Consider the following 17,929-nt stretch of genomic DNA (forward strand, 5'->3'; position numbering starts at 1 on the left):
CGTGTCTAGTTCTAGTCTTTATTCAGCTTTGTCAGTTTCGTGGTATCGTCCTCATCATCATAGGCATCCCCCCAGCCATCATCCCCCTGGTTGTCCCACAGCGAAACGTCGTCATCGCCCATGACATCGGCCGCATCCTCGGGGTCCATGAGGGTGTCGGTGTCCTCGTAGCCGGCGGCGCCCTCCTCGGCGGCATTGATGTTGGCCTCCTCGCGGGCGAGCTCGTCGGCGCGGGCCATGGTGCGGCGGTAGATGATGTAGCCGGCGGCGGCGCCGATTGCGCCGCCAATGATCATGCCGGTGTAGTTGACGATCTTGTCGCGGAGGGGCATTGCATCGCCTTGCTCGGCGATGATGGCGAGGCGGCTGCCGATGAAGATGTGGATGAGGAGTTTGGGTCTGGGATTGTTAGTTAAAACCGTTGTTGTTATCAAGATGGGACAAAAGATTCTAGACTTACGTTGACAATGCCGTCGAAATGACAAACGACAGAGGGGATATGCTCGGAATCGTAGCAAGGAAGCCGTTGCTCAAGCTAAACGGCAGCGGGCAGAAGCGAATGCCCGTCAGGTAAAGGATTCCATCTCTGCGCAGAACCTGGCCGAGCGCAACGAAGCGGTGGTCGTTGCCAATCAGCTTGTTGACATGGCCGCTCAAGACCGTCCGACAGGCCATGAAGGCAGTCAAACTGCCGATGATACACGCCGACGCAGCAATGGGCCAGCCCATGGGGAATCCGTAGACGAAGCCGGCAATGGTGTTGGCAGTCGAGTATCCCACGATGGGAGGGACCGAGGTGACGAAGATGAGCATAAAGGCAATGAGCCAGCCTCCAGGAATCTCGCGCCATGACTTGGACACCGTCGCCAGCCAAGCAAAGAAGGCCTCCGAGTACAATATAGACAAGATGATAAACGTCCATCCCAGCAAAATGACGAAGACCACCAGCGCGCGATGCAGCAGCGAGAGCTTCCAAAACGCCGCCATCATCTTCTCGCTCCACCGCAGATACGTCTTCCACTGGTCGCGCACCCAGCCCTGCGCCCCGGACGACATCCGCTGCGACCGCGAGACGCTCCCCGAGAGGCGGTGGTTCGCGTCCCTGCGAGACCAGCGCTGCGGGTGCGGGAACCGGGTTTCCGACGAGGACAGCGGGGGGGTCTCGGACGAGGGAGAGGACGGCGTGGGAGAGACGCTTTCGGCCCTCGCTGGCTCGTATTGGGCCGGCATTGTTTGTGATTATAGGTTGGGTTCTTTTTGCCTATTTGGCTTTATTCGTCGTGGTCGTTTGAGACGAGATGTCGATGTAAGGGAGACGTAATCGAATAGAAGGGGGAAAGCAGCTCGGCGCAACAACAAGAGCTGTATATCCACAAGGTAGGTAGGTCCTCGGTATAATCGAATCGAAAGCGAATAGATACCGTGAAAAGAAGAACAACAAAAAAAGGCCAAAGTCGAATATGCGAATATCGAAAGCCCCCAAAAAGAAAAGATGAATCCCCTATCCACCTAATTCTCCATCACGGATCCAAGAAAAAGTATCGTGTAAAAAAAAAAAGTTTCAATGTTGGTTTTGAGTTTTGGCGGATCGCTCGGTCGAGATTATCGAGATCGGAACCGCTCCGACTCGTTATTTTCCCCTGCGGCGAATCAAGTCCGTCGGTCGGCGCACAATCAAGCTTAATAAAATGCGAAAAGGGGGGGATTAATTCAATTGCGATGATCCTCACGAAGAAGAAGAGAACGAGGAATCAAAGAGGATGAGAAGGGCTTTGGGATAAGCCCTCTTGGTTCCTCGTCATCCATCGGTGGCGGTGTCGGTCGATAACAAGGTACCTGGCATGTACCTCTGCGGCGCATCGACTGAGGCACAGCGGCCAGGTACCTGTGCGTGCACCCGTATTGTGTACCTGAGACCGCTGTACTCCGTGTTTCCTCCCCCCAATTGGATGACGATGGGGCGTAACTCAAGGAGCTGGTACGAGCACTTGTACTTACGTCAGACCCACCGTCACCTTTAAAGGCGTTAAAAGGAACGGCCCTTCTTGTACAGTCCACCAATGGGAGCTGCTGCTGTAGAAACGTTGCAATCCAGGAGACTTAACGAACTGCTTGATACACGGCGTGTGTCGACCAAAAGTCATGCAACTTCTAGTGCACCAAGTACCTATATTAGTACCTACCTATATCAGTAGACAATCAATATATGTGTGTATATGATGATGCTGTCGAGGATGTATTATCAGTTCACTGCACTGTGTCCCTATCAGTATCAGCTGGGAAACATCAACTGTCAACCATCATTCACAAAAGCCGACATGCCACGACAAGAGTATAGATAGTTCACTTGTTCTTGAGATACACTCTACCTAACTCTCGCTCTGCCTCCAACTATTAGGTAGTCCCCCCTTTTTTTGCATTGGTTTTTAAGTCTTTTACTTCTTTAGTTCTCGCCTTGTCATCGACGGCCGCTGGGCCCCTTGGGAGGGTCCCTGACCAGCAGCCGGACTTTGCCATCACCAATCTCGACGCCTTGGCTGAGAATGTCGACGGTGACCTTGTCTTCGTCAGCTCCATCTCTTGCCAGCGACTTGTCCCAGCTGCCGGCGTCCACTCCCAGGATGCCGCCCATGCTGTTGCGGTCTCCCGGCACGGAAAACTCGCGGTACGCGTATCTCCACTCGTTCAAGAATGCGCGGATCGCTTTTCCCACCTTGTCCTTACCGTTCTTGCTGTGGTGGCCAGTTCCGGTGATGGCGTAAATAGGCCTGCCTCCCTTTTCGTTCTCTAGGAGGACCTTTTCGAGGTACTCAACGGCCTCCTCTGGATGAAGACCGTGGAGGTCGACGTACACTTCTGACATGCCGTCCAAACTCTTGTTTCGCTCCTCGTAGAGTTCGCGGGCTGCCTCCCTGTGAGCCTTTCTCATCAAGTCGTTCTCACTCTGGCCACGGAGACTGAGAGCCTTGGCGGCCCTGGCATCGTTGCGGTTCCATGCTTGAGCAGCGCTGGAGTTGTTGTTAGCATTTCAATCCGTCTTAGTTTCAGTGTCATGGCATGTAGACGTACCTTTGCAAAAACTTATTCCTGAGGCCGCCATGTTTGATAGCATCTTGGCGGGCCTTGAGATATGCTTTGTTGGCGTGCTCCCCGGTTTCCAGCCAAGGAATGTGCCTGGGGCTAGGAATCGCAAGCGCTGCAGCGCTGTTTTCGCCATCTTTGCCGATGGTGCCGTTGCCGTTGCTAACGGGCTTGCGCACTTCCAGCCTCGGAGACGCAGGAGGATTCATCTTGACAATGTCCGCCAAAGAGCTGGGAGTACCGTTTTCCTTGTGGCCATGGCCGCCTCGCTTGCCGTGATGCTTCTTTCCTTGCTTTGCAATGGCCGAGCCAAGAGACGGGAAGGCCTCATTGTCGTCAAGGGCTGGGGCAACGGCATGGTTTTCCTTGAGCTGATGCCGGCTTCCAGGCCGCGACCTCGGCCGTGGGCTCTCCGCCCGTAAGGACCGCAATCCCGGCGATGAACCGATTCCATAGGCAAAGTTGGGACTGCCAACAAAGGCGCCATGCTGATCGGAATCACCTGACTGCAGGGAGGGGAATGAATTCATATCCTGAAGCATCAAGCTGCTATGGCTTCTGGTAGGAGTATTTGTGCCGCTCTCCAGAGACATCTTGCTCACGAGCTTAGATGGATCATGCGAGAAGATGCACGTTTCACCGGCGAGGCAATTGCCCATGACCCAGTATCTAGATTGGCAAGGTTAGCGAGTTTGGACTTGGAACTATCTTGTAACTGAATTTGCGCTTTCTGGACTTACTTGCACAGGTGGTTGCTAAGGTCGTGGCTGAAGCGGCAGTCTGCGCGTAGACACTGGCCAGTCGACATGTAAAATTTACAGATGACGCCAGCCTTTTGGTTGACTGGGGTGGACGGGCGGCCCTCTGCAGATATCGACTTGCCAATGAGGACGTTCTTGGGCTCATCAAGCCGTACACCGCCGTCTTGCGGAACCTCCATCATGGATGTGATGGTTGCGCTCAGGTCGTAGTTGTGTGCCGCAAGGGCTGATTCAATTTCCTCATCAGTCCTCGTATACCCCAGGATCGACCTGAGCATGTCGTAAGGCGACATGTCGATCTGCTGCGAGGACATGGACGAAAACTCAGGGGCAGCGGCATTGAGGCTCTTGGTGGTGGTGCTGCCCACAGACGAGGAGAGGCTAATTGTGTCATCGTTGACCAGCCAGTCGACGTTCTCGATCTGATATTCGCCGAGAATCTCGGGGGCGGGGGTGGGGTCGCTGGCAAACTCGTACGCATTGAGATTTGGGCTATGGGGGATCACAGGGGTCGCAAGGGCCAGGCGAGGAGAGGCCCGCGGCGACCCAAAGGGAGAGGCTGTGACCGATTTGGTCCTGCCAAAGGTAGCGGGAATGTATCCAGGCGGCGCAAGGGGACTGACGGCCAGCCGGGGCGAGCCTGATAATGGAGTTCCGCCCCTCCACGAAGCCGGAGATGGTCGTCGCAGGATGGTCTGACGGATGGGAGGCGGTGACGTTGAGGTCCCTCCGCATTCACGCCATCGCCACATGACATCGAGGATGGCGTTATCCAGAGACATGCCAATCAGGTTGGTTTCTTTTTTGAACAGCTCCTCTATTCTATCCGTCTTGTCCTCATCCTCGAGTCTTGGGTCCTGCAGGATAGGCAGGCACATCTCGTAGTGCTCGTCTAATACCATGGTTGCGGGTGGTAGGACCTGGCAAGGCAGACCAACCCAAACACCAGAGAGTATATATATAGATATGTATGATATATGTCGGCGAGTATTCTACTCGGTAGAGAATCGGTATCGGGCAAGGCTAAAAGGTCACCGCTTGCGATCGAAGTAGTCGTAATATATAAATGGCCGAATGGTGGAACCAATAGCGAAGAAGAGGAGAGAGGAAAGCTGAAGCTTTGGAAGTGGTGGTGAATAAAAGAAGATGAAGATGAGAACCAAAGCGCGGGCAGATGATAAACAAAGAACAGAGTACAAGCTCCTAAGAAGAGGCACCGTCAGTGTTTGCTGGCCAATATGCTTTCCACAAAGGTCCGATTATCAAAGCTACCTCCTAGGGGTAGGTAGCCATGTACCAGAGTCACAAGCACTTACAGCTGCGAAACTATTACGGGACAAGGACGATAGCGAACAGTGAATCAGAAGTGCATTTATTATGGACGGGAGAAGCCGAGAAACGAAGAAGAATCGAAGAATCGAAGAACCGGAGCGGAAACAGAGGCGCGTGGACGGTGAAGAAAGGGCGGAGAAGGCGAGCGACGAAGCTTACATTGCGTCGCAAACCCCGGCCCAGCAAAGACAAAGACAAAGTCGAAGAGGAATCGAGCGCCGCACTCGCTGTGCCGACGGCGGACTGGTGTATCGTCGCCCCCTCCAAAAAAGGCCCTGCTGCGGTCAAGGCAGAGGATTGCAGAGGATGGAGAGACAGCGAGACGGCGAGAGAGACGGAGGAAGGGCTGATGCTGACCAGATGGACGAGACTCGCGACAGGTCCTGTGGTGGAGGCGAATTTGGTGGCCCGCCCCTTGTAGTAGGAGGCCCAGTAATAAAGCCCGCCGCTAGCTGCCCGGGCGGTTCCTTTTGGGGGGGCTTTGGGTACCGCTAAGGCTGGGCGAGGTAGGCAGTACAGGAGCCTTGGAGAGGCTGTTTGGGTAATTCGTTGTGTTTCTGCCACTTGTTCTTGCGGCTGGGCTACCTGCTGGGACATGTCGATGGAAATTGAAGCACATATAACTTAGGTAGTTGCTACATCCATCCAGTCGAGCAAGGCTGCAAAGAGCCGCAATAACGTGCGTATGTTGCGGCTGCTGCGTTCAATGGATGGCAAGGCACCTACCTAGAGCGCTAACTAACTGCGTGCATCTACTCCGTCCCTCCTCACTCTCTGCCTTTCATAGCACCTGGAAACACCAGCATAGGCTAGATGGGAGCTGTCTGTTGCTCTCCTCTCCTCTCCTCTCCTCTACCTACTAGCCTAGCAGCTAGTACTTCTCTCTTCCTCTCCCCCTTTCCACCGGACAAGATAGAGCGAGCATCAATAGCACAAGAACAAGCACAGGCACTTGAGGGCCAACAGCTGCATCCATTGACAGCCGCGGACGCTAAAGGCTCCTTCGCGGTGCTCTAACTTGTCTAACATGGACAGTCACAGCTAACTCCCAGTGCTAGCAGCAGTAGTGCCGAGTCAGTTGGTTGCCCAGTCCTCGCTTCCGCGCCCAGTGATTGGCGAGCGCCAGATTAACCTGAATGCTGTGCTTGCGGGTGGCTTTTTCTTGCTGCAACTCACTCGCTCAGGAGCTGTGCTGTGAGGTGACGTGGTCGGCTTTTGCTTGGCCACTTTTGACGGCCGTTGATTTGCAATCCCCCCTTAATCCCACCCAAGACTCTGCACCACCACTGCAGGTAGTGCAAATCTTGGATGCCCTCCAAGCCCATCCCCTGGACCCCCTGCCTGAAACTCTCCATCCCATTGAATCTTACGGCTTGACATCTGGGTAAATCGGGTGATTAGCGTTTCCTGGAGCCCAAGCGCCAGTTCGTTCACCCCAGTCCAGGTCCAACTAGTAGTACTAAGATTGACGGCTCCAGCTCCGATATCTACAGTAGCCTAGCCCAGCGCCTTCATTCACATCTCCGTACTGCTGCCAGTTCTCATTCCGTCCGCATCATAAACGGCCATTCCGCATCTCACCACCAGCTGTGGTTGTTTCGCATCAGAGGTCAAGAATCAGGGACAAGGGTGCCAGCATTGATTCCATCTTTAGCTCGTGTTTACTATGACCCAATGGGCAATTGCCGCGAGGGTTTGGGCAATTACGAGTAGTATTCACTGCCAGCGCCACAGGTCTCATGGAAACTAACCTGGGTATTTCCCTATTCCGCAGCCAATAGTCAACATGTGTCAGGGATGAGTCTCTGCTTACAACACAGAGAACAGAGGATTCATGCAGAGCCACCCTGCTGAGCCCCGCAAAGTCCAAGCTGTCGTGCATATACGCATTACCCAGTGCTCCATTCAGACTCCAGCATCCTGCATATCTACTACTAGATATCAGTAACTACTCGTACAGATAGGTACAGAAGCTGTGTGCGTCTACTCCGTGTATTCGTGTCAATCATGCACATCAATTCCCAGATATACTCATAAATCGTAAATACACCGCCGTTACGGGATCTCATCATCATCATCGCCTCCAAATCCAAAGCTAAACCCCCCTTCTGTCTGCTCTTCATCTCGGCCCACTGCTGTATCCCACTTCCTCTTTTTGCCATTCTTCTTATCAGCCAGCTCCAGTGCTCTCTCCAGAACATCTGGGTAGTCGTGCTTGAGTCTGGCTGTGAATAGGCCAAAGGGATCTTCCACATCTCGCGAGAAACCAGACACTTGATCCGGCTTGTCCCTTAGGAACGACAAGACCTCGGAAACAAGGTTTAGGCTGGGAGACTGGGGAACAAAGTTTTGCGTCAGCGCAATGCCCTTTTCGATGTTCACCACGAGATGCCACCATCCACTCGGGACGTGGAGGATCTCTCCAGCATTACAGATGCCCTCAACACACTCGGGCATCTGTCTCGCCTCGTCGTGGAACGTGAGCAGCCACTCGGCAATGCTTAGAGGGCTTGTCACCTCGCTGCTGTCCGAAGATACGTAAACCCCGGGTACCTCGGCCGTTGGTGGAAACATGATCCAGTATTTAGCTCCCTGAATCACGGCATTCCAGGCACTCGTCCCGTTGGGATCCTTGTGGAAAGTAGACCCGCTTCGTTCGGGGCCGATAATCAACCACCGGTGAGCCGGCCGCTCATCACCCAAGACCTCAAAGAGATCTGGCCCGAAGCAGTCCGGCCGCCAGTACGAGGCACCTTCAGAGTGTCCGACCTTGAGCTCCATCTTTTCAGCGAATTTTCGATCAAACAAGTAGAGAGGGCTTTCATCTCTGTTCCGATTCATATAACCACAATACTGTGAAAATGTCCAGTCCACTGCTTCAGCACGAAACTCAACATCCGCGTATTTATCGAGCAGGGAATCGATGGTCCATTGAGAATAAACGGGCCACTCCTGTATGCATTGTGTCAAGACAAATGGCTGTTCGGTCCATTTCTCGGCATACTCTTCATATGTGAGATTCTCAAACCGGCGAATCTGATTAGCCTTTGGTATCCCAGTGACAAACTTTGCCAGCTCAATATTGCTGCAGGCAAAAGGTCGATGTAGGACATCGGAGAAGACGTTGCCACAGTCAACCTTTGCTTGACGATCACTGACAAGCCCCAAGACGGTGGATCTCCATGATCCCTGCCAATTAATAGATGGGCTACTCTTTGACTGAGATCTAAAGTTTGGTGCATGTCAGCTCATGTCATCAATTACACGATCGATGGAATAAAGGTTCTCGATGGAATTAGATATGATACATTGGGAAAGCATAACTAAAACTTACCGAAGATATAGGGCTTTCCACAACTCTTCAGAATGGCAGAAGGCATATAAAAACTTGCATGTAGACCCTAGGCTCAACAGAGAGCTTTTGTCGAAGCCCTCGAGAACAAGGGCAAGGATCTCATCGGGCAGAATTGCCCACGTGCCGATACTTCTTCGGGCATTTGGGCCTGTGGCGAGATACTGGTTCCCCAGGGGTTTGACTCCGAGTGGGTGAGTTGGAATTGAATCAGAATGGCTCTCACCAATTGAATCGTGATCCTCGTGTGAGATTGCTGATGGCATGATGTTATTCGCAGGTAGAGAATCGACCAATTTTTGGACACTGAAAATTCTTTTATGCCAGATCCGAGGTGAATAAGGGCGAGTAAAGAGTGTGTTTACTCTGTTCAAGTGACAAGATGGTATCCGTTATTGCTGGTGAGGCAGATCAAGATTTTTTTGTCCAGCAAATACAGCTGGTCGTATGGTGTTGACAAAAGTTGTTAGTGGGCAGATTCTTTCTTCCCTGCCCAATGGCTGCTGTCGTGCCGAGTAAAATGGGGCCATTGCAGCTGAGAATACACGTACGGGTAGGAAAGAATCCCGGTTTGTTTTCTCCAATCCTGCGACACTTGCTGCTAAGAGAAACCGAGTACTGGAATTGAAAAAAATACCTAAAATTGTCAACTATGTTATAACCTGTACCTACCAATTCAGAAGATTTCACCATATAACCGCATCAGGCTTTGCACCCTATGGTCGTATAAAGTGCTTCGCCCGGCATCACAAGGATCGGTACGTACCTCCTAGCACCAGCTTTGAGCCGTCTGCTTCCCATATCCTTACTAATCCCGATCCCACTACAAATACACAGCTTCTGATTGGCCAAGATAGCCGAGGACCGACACATGCTTTTCCGAAGTCTCCATTTACGAAAACGTGACATACGCTGCCAAACCTCCAAGCATTGCCGAGCTGCCAGTGTAAAGCCATTGCTGCTTCAAATTTTTGCGCGGACGCAGCCTGGTGACCCCGGATTTCTTGCTTCGCTCACAATGGCGTCTTCTATGGCATTGAGGAAGTTGGCCTCTGGCTCTTCGGTACGTAACAAGAAAAAAAACTTGCGAATCAGCTGCCCCTCCGTTGCTCTGCGCGCAAAACGGATCGCCGGGGGAGCATAGCTTGGAGGAAGCACGAGCTTCATTGGCCTCTTCTCTTTCCTGCAGCTTGCTGATGCTGACATTGGACACAGTTTTCGCGAATTGCCCGGAGCCAGCTTAGAACCTTCTCGTCTACTCGACCTGCTGGTAGGTCCATCCTGTCCCAAGAGCTACAGTTTGCGATTTGCGATTTACGGTCGAATATCGCGGGAAGAAAAGACGGGGATACGATCAGATGCTGATATATATTCTTACAAATAGCCCATGTTATTGCAAATGGACCTCTGAGGGCAAAGGAAGCTTCTCCCTTTGTTAGCTCCAAGTACCCCGTCATTGTACGTCGGCCCCCTCCCCCGCCCCCAGATCGAGACCCCCCTGGGTCGGCAAGACAAGATGAACGAGGACATTGTCAATTGACCACGCGTCGCTATTATTAGGATCATGAATACGACGCGATTGTTGTCGGTGCCGGTGGTGCAGGTTTGAGATCAACAATGGGTCTTGCTGAAGCTGGCTTCAAGACTGCCTGCATTTCTAAGCTCTTCCCCACACGAAGTCACACGGTAGCTGCTCAGGGCGGTATCAACGCTGCCCTGGGAAACATGCACGAGGATGACTGGAGATGGCACATGTACGACACTGTCAAGGGCTCCGACTGGCTGGGTGACCAGGATGCCATCCACTACATGACCCGTGAGGCCCCTGCCTCCATCATCGAGCTGGAGCACTACGGCTGCCCTTTCTCCCGAACTGAGGACGGCAAGATGTGAGTTTCTTCAGCCATGAGCATTGCTCTCTATGACACCAAATCCCCCATTTGGTGCCCCTCCCCCGCATTTTGCTGAACATGGGTGTTTCATTTAGCTACCAGCGAGCTTTTGGCGGTCAATCCCAGAAGTATGGCAAGGGTGGTCAGGCCTACCGATGCTGTGCTGCCGCTGACCGAACCGGTCACGCTCTCCTGCACACTCTCTACGGCCAGTCCCTCCGATACAACGCCAACTACTTCATCGAGTACTTTGCCATCGACCTGATTATGCAGGATGGTGAGTGCCGTGGTGTCCTCGCCTATAACCAGGAGGACGGCACCCTGCACCGATTCCTTGCCAACAACACCGTCTTGGCAACTGGTGGCTACGGACGTGCTTACTTCAGCTGCACATCTGCCCACACCTGTACCGGTGACGGTATGGCCATGGTGGCCCGAGCCGGTCTGCCCAACCAGGATCTTGAGTTCGTCCAGTTCCACCCCACTGGTATCTACGGCGCTGGCTGCCTGATCACCGAGGGTGCTCGTGGTGAGGGTGGTTACCTCTTGAACAGCGAGGGTGAGCGCTTCATGGAGCGATATGCCCCCACCGCCAAGGATCTCGCCTCTCGTGACGTCGTCTCTCGATCAATGACTATGGAGATTCGCGAGGGTCGTGGTGTTGGTGCTGACAAGGATCACATCTTCCTGCAGCTCAGCCATCTGCCTGCAGAGATTCTCGCCGAGCGTCTTCCTGGTATTTCTGAGACTGCCGGTATCTTCGCTGGTGTCGATGTCACCAAGCAGCCCATTCCCGTCCTGCCTACTGTTCACTACAACATGGGTGGTATCCCTACCCGATACACTGGTGAGGTTCTTACTATTGATGAGAACGGTCAGGACAAGGTCGTCCCTGGTCTGTTCGCTTGTGGTGAGGCTGCTTCAGTCTCTGTCCACGGCGCTAACCGACTGGGCGCCAACTCCCTCTTGGATCTGGTCGTCTTCGGCCGTGCCGTTGCCCACACCATCCGTGACAACTTCACCCCGGGTGCCCCTCTGAAGCCTCTCGCTGCTGATGCTGGTTCCGATCACATCGAGGTCCTTGACAAGGTCCGAACAGCTGACGGCCCCAAGAGCACTGCTGAGATCCGTCTGGCCATGCAGAAGACCATGCAGACTGAGGTCAGCGTTTTCCGAACCCAGGAGAGCTTGGACGAGGGTGTCCGCAGGATGACCGAGGTTGACCAGACCTTTGCGGATGTCGGCATCAAGGACCGCAGCATGATCTGGAACTCGGATCTCGTTGAGACCCTTGAGCTGAGAAACTTGCTGACTTGCGCGTAAGTGTTATCCGTGACGCCAAAACACATGTGATATGAACTATGAACTATGACTAACTTTGGGTGATACAGCGTTCAAACCGCCACCGCCGCCGCCGCCCGAAAGGAGTCTCGTGGCGCCCACGCCCGTGAGGACTTCCCCGACCGTGACGACGAGAACTGGATGAAGCACACTCTCAGCTTCCAGAAGCAGCCTCACGGCAAGGTAGACCTGACATACCGCAAGGTCATTTCCACCACTCTGGACGAGAACGAGTGCAAGCCCGTGCCTCCCTTCAAGCGTGTCTACTAAGCAGCTGACTACCCAGCCGTTTTGATACGGACGTACAAACAAGTGTCTGAGTTTTATGAGCAAGAAACAAAAGGGTCATGTTGGCGAAAAATTAGTCATCTAATATAGGGTCCTCTGCATACACGCGAAGCAAGGCTTTGTGGGTAAGGGTAGAGAGAGGCCGAGTTGATACGGATATTGATTGCCGGAAAGGCTCGATATCTAGATTAACGCTAGCTATATTGTATTATATCAGAGTTTGAGATTTAGCAAACAAAAAAAATTATTAACAAGCCTCAATGAGTCACAAATCCTGGGTTGGCGGTGAGATGGGACAAATCCTGCGAGACTCTGTGACTCGATGCTCACAAAACCACATGCAATGCAATGCAACCAGACATGTACTTACCTAGGTTAGTAGGCAGAAGGCAGAAGCCGCCACAAAATATTACTATGGACACTAAAAATGGACTCGTAACCCAGTAAAGGCCCTTGGAGGCTTAGTAGCGTTACTGTATGCTAGTGCACTGTACTCCATATCCATAGAATGAAAAAAAAATTCTTGAATGCTAACTTCGCCTGTACAGTGCTCTAGGTACCCTAACCGCTGCCCCACTAGGCCACCCCGACCCCAAGTGATTGGCCACAGCCATGGTGGGTAGGGAAAAAAAAAACAAGCATCGCCCCTCAGTCGTCTTTTTTTTTCTCTCTCCTCTCTCCCACCTCAACTGACGATATATCATCACGACTTTTTTTTTCCTAGGTTCCTTCTGCTCTCGTATATATCGAGAGTGACGAATCTAGACGACTACTTTTCAGCTTATTCAACGCTCGCAGCCTTCTCTCGAGAGGAGTCTGTTGTTTTTCTTGTCGCTACCACCCCGCCGACTTTTTTTTTCAACCTTCTAGGTCGAGCTGTGCTTGATCTAGATTTTTTTCTTCAACCGCAATCATGGCTGACAAAGGACTCGAGGATGTCCCCGAGGGTGAGTTGGACTGCAAAATCTCCATCATGGCTTTGGCGGATTGTGGTGTCGGACTCTTCCGGGGGAGTTTGCTTGTTCGCGCAAACGCTCGCGGGTTTTTGACCCCACGATACCCAACTCTACGATCCCCATGGCTGCCCCGCCCTGTTTCTTCAATTTTGCTGACGACGGTTGCGTTACAGGACAGATCGAGTCTAACTACGACGAGACCGTCGACTCCTTTGATGACATGAACCTCAAGTCTGAGCTCCTCCGAGGAGGTGAGTGCTGTCCCTCTTCCACTGCCGCAATAAGCGACCTTGCATCAAAAAGGGGCCAAGGTCTAACAAGAGACTAGTCTACGCCTACGGTTTCGAGCGTCCCTCTGCTATCCAGCAGCGTGCTATCATGCCTGTTATCAAGGGCCACGACGTCATTGCTCAGGCCCAGTCCGGTACTGGAAAGACTGCCACCTTCTCCATCTCCGTTCTCCAGAAGATCGACCCCGCCGTCAAGCAGTGCCAGGCTCTGATCCTTGCCCCCACCCGTGAGCTTGCCCAGCAGATCCAGAAGGTCGTTGTCGCTATCGGCGACTTCATGAACGTTGAGTGCCACGCCTGCATTGGTGGCACCAGCGTCCGTGAGGACATGAAGGCCCTCCAGGACGGCCCCCAGGTCGTTGTCGGTACCCCCGGCCGTGTCCACGACATGATCCAGCGTCGTTTCCTCAAGACCGACGCCATGAAGATGTTCGTCCTCGACGAGGCCGATGAGATGCTTTCTGTAAGGACTCCTAAAACAAAACTCCCCTCAGTTGATTGTACGGCTTCGCTAACATGTACCGCCTCTTCCAGCGTGGTTTCACCGACCAAATCTACGACATCTTCCAGCTCCTTCCTCAGTCCACCCAGGTTGTCCTGCTGTCCGCTACCATGCCCCAGGACGTCCTTGAGGTCACCACCCGATTCATGCGTGACCCCGTCCGTATCCTCGTCAAGAAGGACGAGCTTACCCTGGAAGGTATCAAGCAGTTCTACATTGCTGTCGAGAAGGAGGAGTGGAAGCTCGACACCCTGTCCGATCTGTACGAGACCGTGACCATCACTCAGGCTGTCATCTTCTGCAACACCCGCAGAAAGGTCGACTGGCTGACTGACAAGCTGACTGCCCGTGACTTCACCGTCTCTGCCATGCACGGTGACATGGACCAGGCTCAGCGTGACCTGATTATGAAGGAGTTCCGATCCGGCTCCTCTCGTGTCCTGATCGCCACTGACCTGCTGGCCCGTGGTATCGATGTCCAGCAGGTTTCCCTGGTCATCAACTACGATCTCCCTGCCAACCGGGAGAACTACATCCACCGTATCGGTCGTGGTGGTCGTTTCGGCCGAAAGGGTGTTGCCATCAACTTTGTTACCGCCGACGACGTCCGTATGATGCGTGAGATTGAACAGTTCTACAGCACCCAGATTGAGGAAATGCCCATGAACGTTGCCGATCTCATCTAAAGGAAGATTGCCACCGCGTTCTAGTTTTTCACCCGCTTCGGGCTACCATCTTTTTTTTTGATATTGCGTAGCCCTGTTTACGATAGTTGGGGATCTTGTGGGGGAAGAGGCATCGTTCCAATATTTGACGGTAGCTGCTGATAGATTCAAACGTTTCTAGAGAGGGGAGGGCATCCGGGACCGCATTTGAAAAGCCGGTCTCGAGGGGGCGACTTGCAAGGAAAAAGGGGGGCAGGATTGGCTGCGTGACGAAGGCTCAGGAAGTCCTTTGCACCTTAATGACATGAAGGTGTGGCGGGCAACCAAAAGTAATGCAATGATTCTCTTTTTTTTTAGGACCCTGTCCCTGTCGCCCCTGTGTGTCTGTATCTAGGAGTCGCTATCATGATCTGTGTCTTTTGTCCAAAAAGTTTAGTACCTACTTGAATTCTGTGTGTTGTGCCAATGAAGAGTGATGTTTGTGAGTGCAAGCAACCAGCGTGTATGACTTACGACATCAATCATTACCAGTCCCTCTCGTATAAATAACTCATAGTCAAGTTCTTAAGAGCACAAGGAAGAACCCCTTTTACACTAAACGGGAAGAAAAATCAAAGCAGTTATTGCGTGATCAATGTACTGTCAATTAGAAAAAAGTGCCCAGATATATAGGTACATGATATATATATATATGTCCACAGCATATTGTCGAAATCCAGTTACGGCATGAGGATTTCCAATCATTCGCATGCCCTCTCAAAAAAAAATAGTAAGACAAAATAGCAAGTAGAAAAAACGCCCCAAGTGGTATATGTTGTAATTAACCTCCCTCTCTCTCTCTCTCCCATATAAAAAAAGCCTTTGAGGAAAATATTCATCCTGATTCCCCAAGGGGGAGTTTTAATCCCGCAATCGTCAAAGTAAGAAACAAAAGAAAGTAAAGAAGAATAAAAAATATTTGTCATCACAATTTTGTTGGGATTTTTTTGGGTTCCCTTTTCGTTTTTTTTGTTTTTGGTCATATCTTACATTGCTTGGCCGTATGTTGTGGGAGGAGCACCGCTGTATGCGCCAGGGATGGGCACAGCATCGTATGTTGGCTCATCCGCAGCTACGGGAGCGTGCTCGTGCAGAGTCTCAGTCTGAGGCGGTGCCGGAGACAGAGGGCTCTGAGCCTTGGGTGTGGCAGAGGGAGCCTTTGAGGGAGGAGCCTGGAGCTTGAAGGGAACCTGAGGCTTGGAGAACTGAGAGGGAGGCTCAGCAATGACCTGGGCGCTAGGAGTGAAGGTGGTCTTCTCGTCGATGCCGCCGAGGCTGCCAAAGCCGGCCGGGGCGTGGCGAGGCGACAAGGCGTACTGGCTGAGGGCAGGCGACTTGGGCGGGAACATGGCGGGCGTCATGGGCACACCTCCAATGCCAGGGGATCGCGGGAAGCCAGGGGTGTTGGGAGCGGACTGCGAGCGGAGCTGTGCCAGGTAGAGATCGGAGCGGGCGCGGTCACGGACGTCCATGGACTTGTGCAGCTGGCGCTTGGAGTAGTAGCGGTAGAAGATGACGCTGTAGAGCAGGATGCTGATGACCTCGAGCACGACCTCGATGATGATGCAGATGAGGGTCCAGTTCTGCAGGCGGCACACGAGGGAGTACTTGACCTTGTCGGCGAAGACCTCGGATCGGGTGTTTTGCACGCAGGACCATCCCCACATGTCTTTGTTGTTGCCGTTGTTCTTGGAGTTGGAGAAGACGGCGGCGGCGAGAACCCAGAGGATGAGACTGACGATGAACTGTATATGTGGTGTTAGTCTGGATTACAAGGCCAAGCATGAAGGTGAAATGACTAGTATATATACGTACCCAACCAATAGCGAAAATCGTATAGTATGTGCCAACCTTTTCAGCGCGACGATGTCCTCCACGGCAGTATGCGACAAAGACCAGAACAGAGATTGCGAGAGACAGACAGGCCATGGCGAGGACGAGCTTCTGGGCCCAGGGGTTGGTTCCGTTGGCCCACGAGGGCATCTTGCTCTGCTGGGGGAGAGACTTTGTGGCGTTGAAGATGGCAAAGGACGACGAGAGCATGGCGAGGATGATGAGGGAGCAGCTGAAGTGGACGCTTCGCAGGGCGAACTTGGCCATGCGGACGCGGACTTTGATTTTCTACAACAGAGGTTCGTGTTAGCTGTCATTCTTCTCTTCTTTTTGCTTCACAAGCTCTCAAGATAGGCATACCAGATCTCTGGCCTGCTCCTTTTCTGTCTCCTGCTCCCGCTTCTCCAGAATGTCCTCCTCGCGGAACGTGGGGCTCATGATGTTGAGTGTTCTGGCCGGTGTTCCGGGTACCCTCATGGCGCTCTTGAGGGGTGATTTTGGCATGCGGAGAGACTCGCGGTCACTGCCCGAGTTGCTGATGTAGCCGAAACCGACATCGCCAGGCTGAGAGTCGGAGGCTTGGGCGTTGGCTGGGGGGTCGGCAAAGGGCGAGACGCCGTTGTCGACGGGCGAGTGGACGGAGGTTGCCTCAGCGAAGCGAGGAGTCCGCGGGACCTTGAGCGAGCTCTCTGATGAGGAACTTGATGAGGTTCCTGTTCGGGCATGTGTGAGGTTGAGAGCGGCGGGCCGCTTCTTCTCGCCGCCAAAGTTGAAGCCTGCGGGCGTGGGCGTGTCAATGACAGCTGCGTCTGGCTGCGCTGAAGGCGGCTTCGCCTCCGGCGTCAGTGAGGACGGACCTTGGTTGTCCATGATGGACGTTTTATGTATTTTGTTTTTTTATTGGAGGGTGTGAGGGGAAATCAGATATGTTGCGGTGGTTGATGGTGTAAGTCGAGACAAGACAGTACACTCGAGAACCCAGACTCTCTCGACCCAGTCGGAGGCAGGTCTCGTAGCAATAGAAGAAAGAAAAAAGAGAGTAAGGGAATACACAACAAAAAGCAACAGTACAGTAATCACGATTGAGAAGGTGTGGCGAGTCCAGCTATCGAGGAGCAAGAAGGAGAAAAAGGGAGGACTCCAAAAGGCGTGGCGGGAGCGCAAGAGTTTTGAGGACCACGGCGACGATGCAGATGCCACGAGCTCATTCGACGAGACACGGGAAACGAGGCGCCGGTTAAAAAAAGAAACCCGCGAGACCAGCTTTAGTATAGATGCAGCAAGCTCTTTTTTCGCTTCTGCGGGAGCCCTTCTTTTCCTTTACTGGGATCTTGGGGGGCGTGTTCGAAAATGGTGAAAGGGTCCCAAAGACGGCCTCATACGATGATATTGGATGGGATGGCGGGCGATCTGATAGGCGATTGGAGGGTGTGATGCGCCCAGAGGCGTGCGCGGCTAGCCGCCGAACTGGCCAAGCTGAGATGCAGATTGGCTCTGGAGGGTCTGATTGTGCAGATTGGCGCTGTCGAGGGCGGGTCTGGCAGAGCGTGTGCCTGCGTATACTCGTACTCGCACAGGAACAATGAGCAATTTGCGT

General features: G+C 53.0%; 6 protein-coding genes across 6 annotated transcripts; 2 read left to right on the forward strand and 4 right to left on the reverse strand.

The window, feature by feature from the left end:
• Nucleotides 1–11: 11 nt before the first annotated feature.
• Nucleotides 12–1,056, reverse strand: TRIVIDRAFT_164970 (uncharacterized protein; the record flags this gene model as incomplete). The annotated part of the gene is made up of 2 exons (XM_014094106.1): nt 12–399; nt 461–1,056. The coding sequence occupies 2 exons, from the start codon at nt 1,054–1,056 to the stop codon at nt 12–14; spliced, it is 984 nt and encodes a 327-aa protein (XP_013949581.1).
• A 1,438-nt stretch (nt 1,057–2,494) lies between these two features.
• On the reverse strand, nt 2,495–4,744 carry TRIVIDRAFT_123888 (uncharacterized protein; the record flags this gene model as incomplete). Its single annotated transcript, XM_014094107.1, has 3 exons — nt 2,495–3,008; nt 3,070–3,750; nt 3,822–4,744. Coding segments are annotated over 3 exons (2,118 nt in total), but the record flags the coding sequence as incomplete, so codon positions are not given.
• A 2,485-nt stretch (nt 4,745–7,229) lies between these two features.
• Nucleotides 7,230–8,792, reverse strand: TRIVIDRAFT_38658 (uncharacterized protein; the record flags this gene model as incomplete). Its single annotated transcript, XM_014094108.1, has 2 exons — nt 7,230–8,400; nt 8,509–8,792. The coding sequence occupies 2 exons, from the start codon at nt 8,790–8,792 to the stop codon at nt 7,230–7,232; spliced, it is 1,455 nt and encodes a 484-aa protein (XP_013949583.1).
• Nucleotides 8,793–9,505: 713 nt separating this feature from the next.
• On the forward strand, nt 9,506–12,302 carry TRIVIDRAFT_111252 (uncharacterized protein; the record flags this gene model as incomplete). Its single annotated transcript, XM_014094109.1, has 6 exons — nt 9,506–9,589; nt 9,742–9,796; nt 9,911–9,984; nt 10,087–10,415; nt 10,514–11,737; nt 11,810–12,302. The coding sequence occupies 6 exons, from the start codon at nt 9,545–9,547 to the stop codon at nt 12,027–12,029; spliced, it is 1,947 nt and encodes a 648-aa protein (XP_013949584.1).
• A 442-nt stretch (nt 12,303–12,744) lies between these two features.
• On the forward strand, nt 12,745–14,906 carry TRIVIDRAFT_80093 (uncharacterized protein; the record flags this gene model as incomplete). The annotated part of the gene is made up of 4 exons (XM_014094110.1): nt 12,745–12,994; nt 13,177–13,254; nt 13,332–13,756; nt 13,828–14,906. The coding sequence occupies 4 exons, from the start codon at nt 12,961–12,963 to the stop codon at nt 14,479–14,481; spliced, it is 1,191 nt and encodes a 396-aa protein (XP_013949585.1).
• A 570-nt stretch (nt 14,907–15,476) lies between these two features.
• Nucleotides 15,477–17,361, reverse strand: TRIVIDRAFT_87315 (uncharacterized protein; the record flags this gene model as incomplete). Its single annotated transcript, XM_014094111.1, has 4 exons — nt 15,477–16,244; nt 16,315–16,620; nt 16,693–17,108; nt 17,190–17,361. The coding sequence occupies 4 exons, from the start codon at nt 17,200–17,202 to the stop codon at nt 15,486–15,488; spliced, it is 1,494 nt and encodes a 497-aa protein (XP_013949586.1).
• Between the last annotated feature and the right edge of the window lie 568 nt (nt 17,362–17,929).

The sequence above is a fragment of the Trichoderma virens genome (assembly GCF_000170995.1).
Source record: "Trichoderma virens Gv29-8 chromosome Unknown TRIVIscaffold_92, whole genome shotgun sequence".
In the NCBI taxonomy this organism is placed as follows: Eukaryota; Fungi; Ascomycota; class Sordariomycetes; order Hypocreales; family Hypocreaceae; genus Trichoderma; species Trichoderma virens.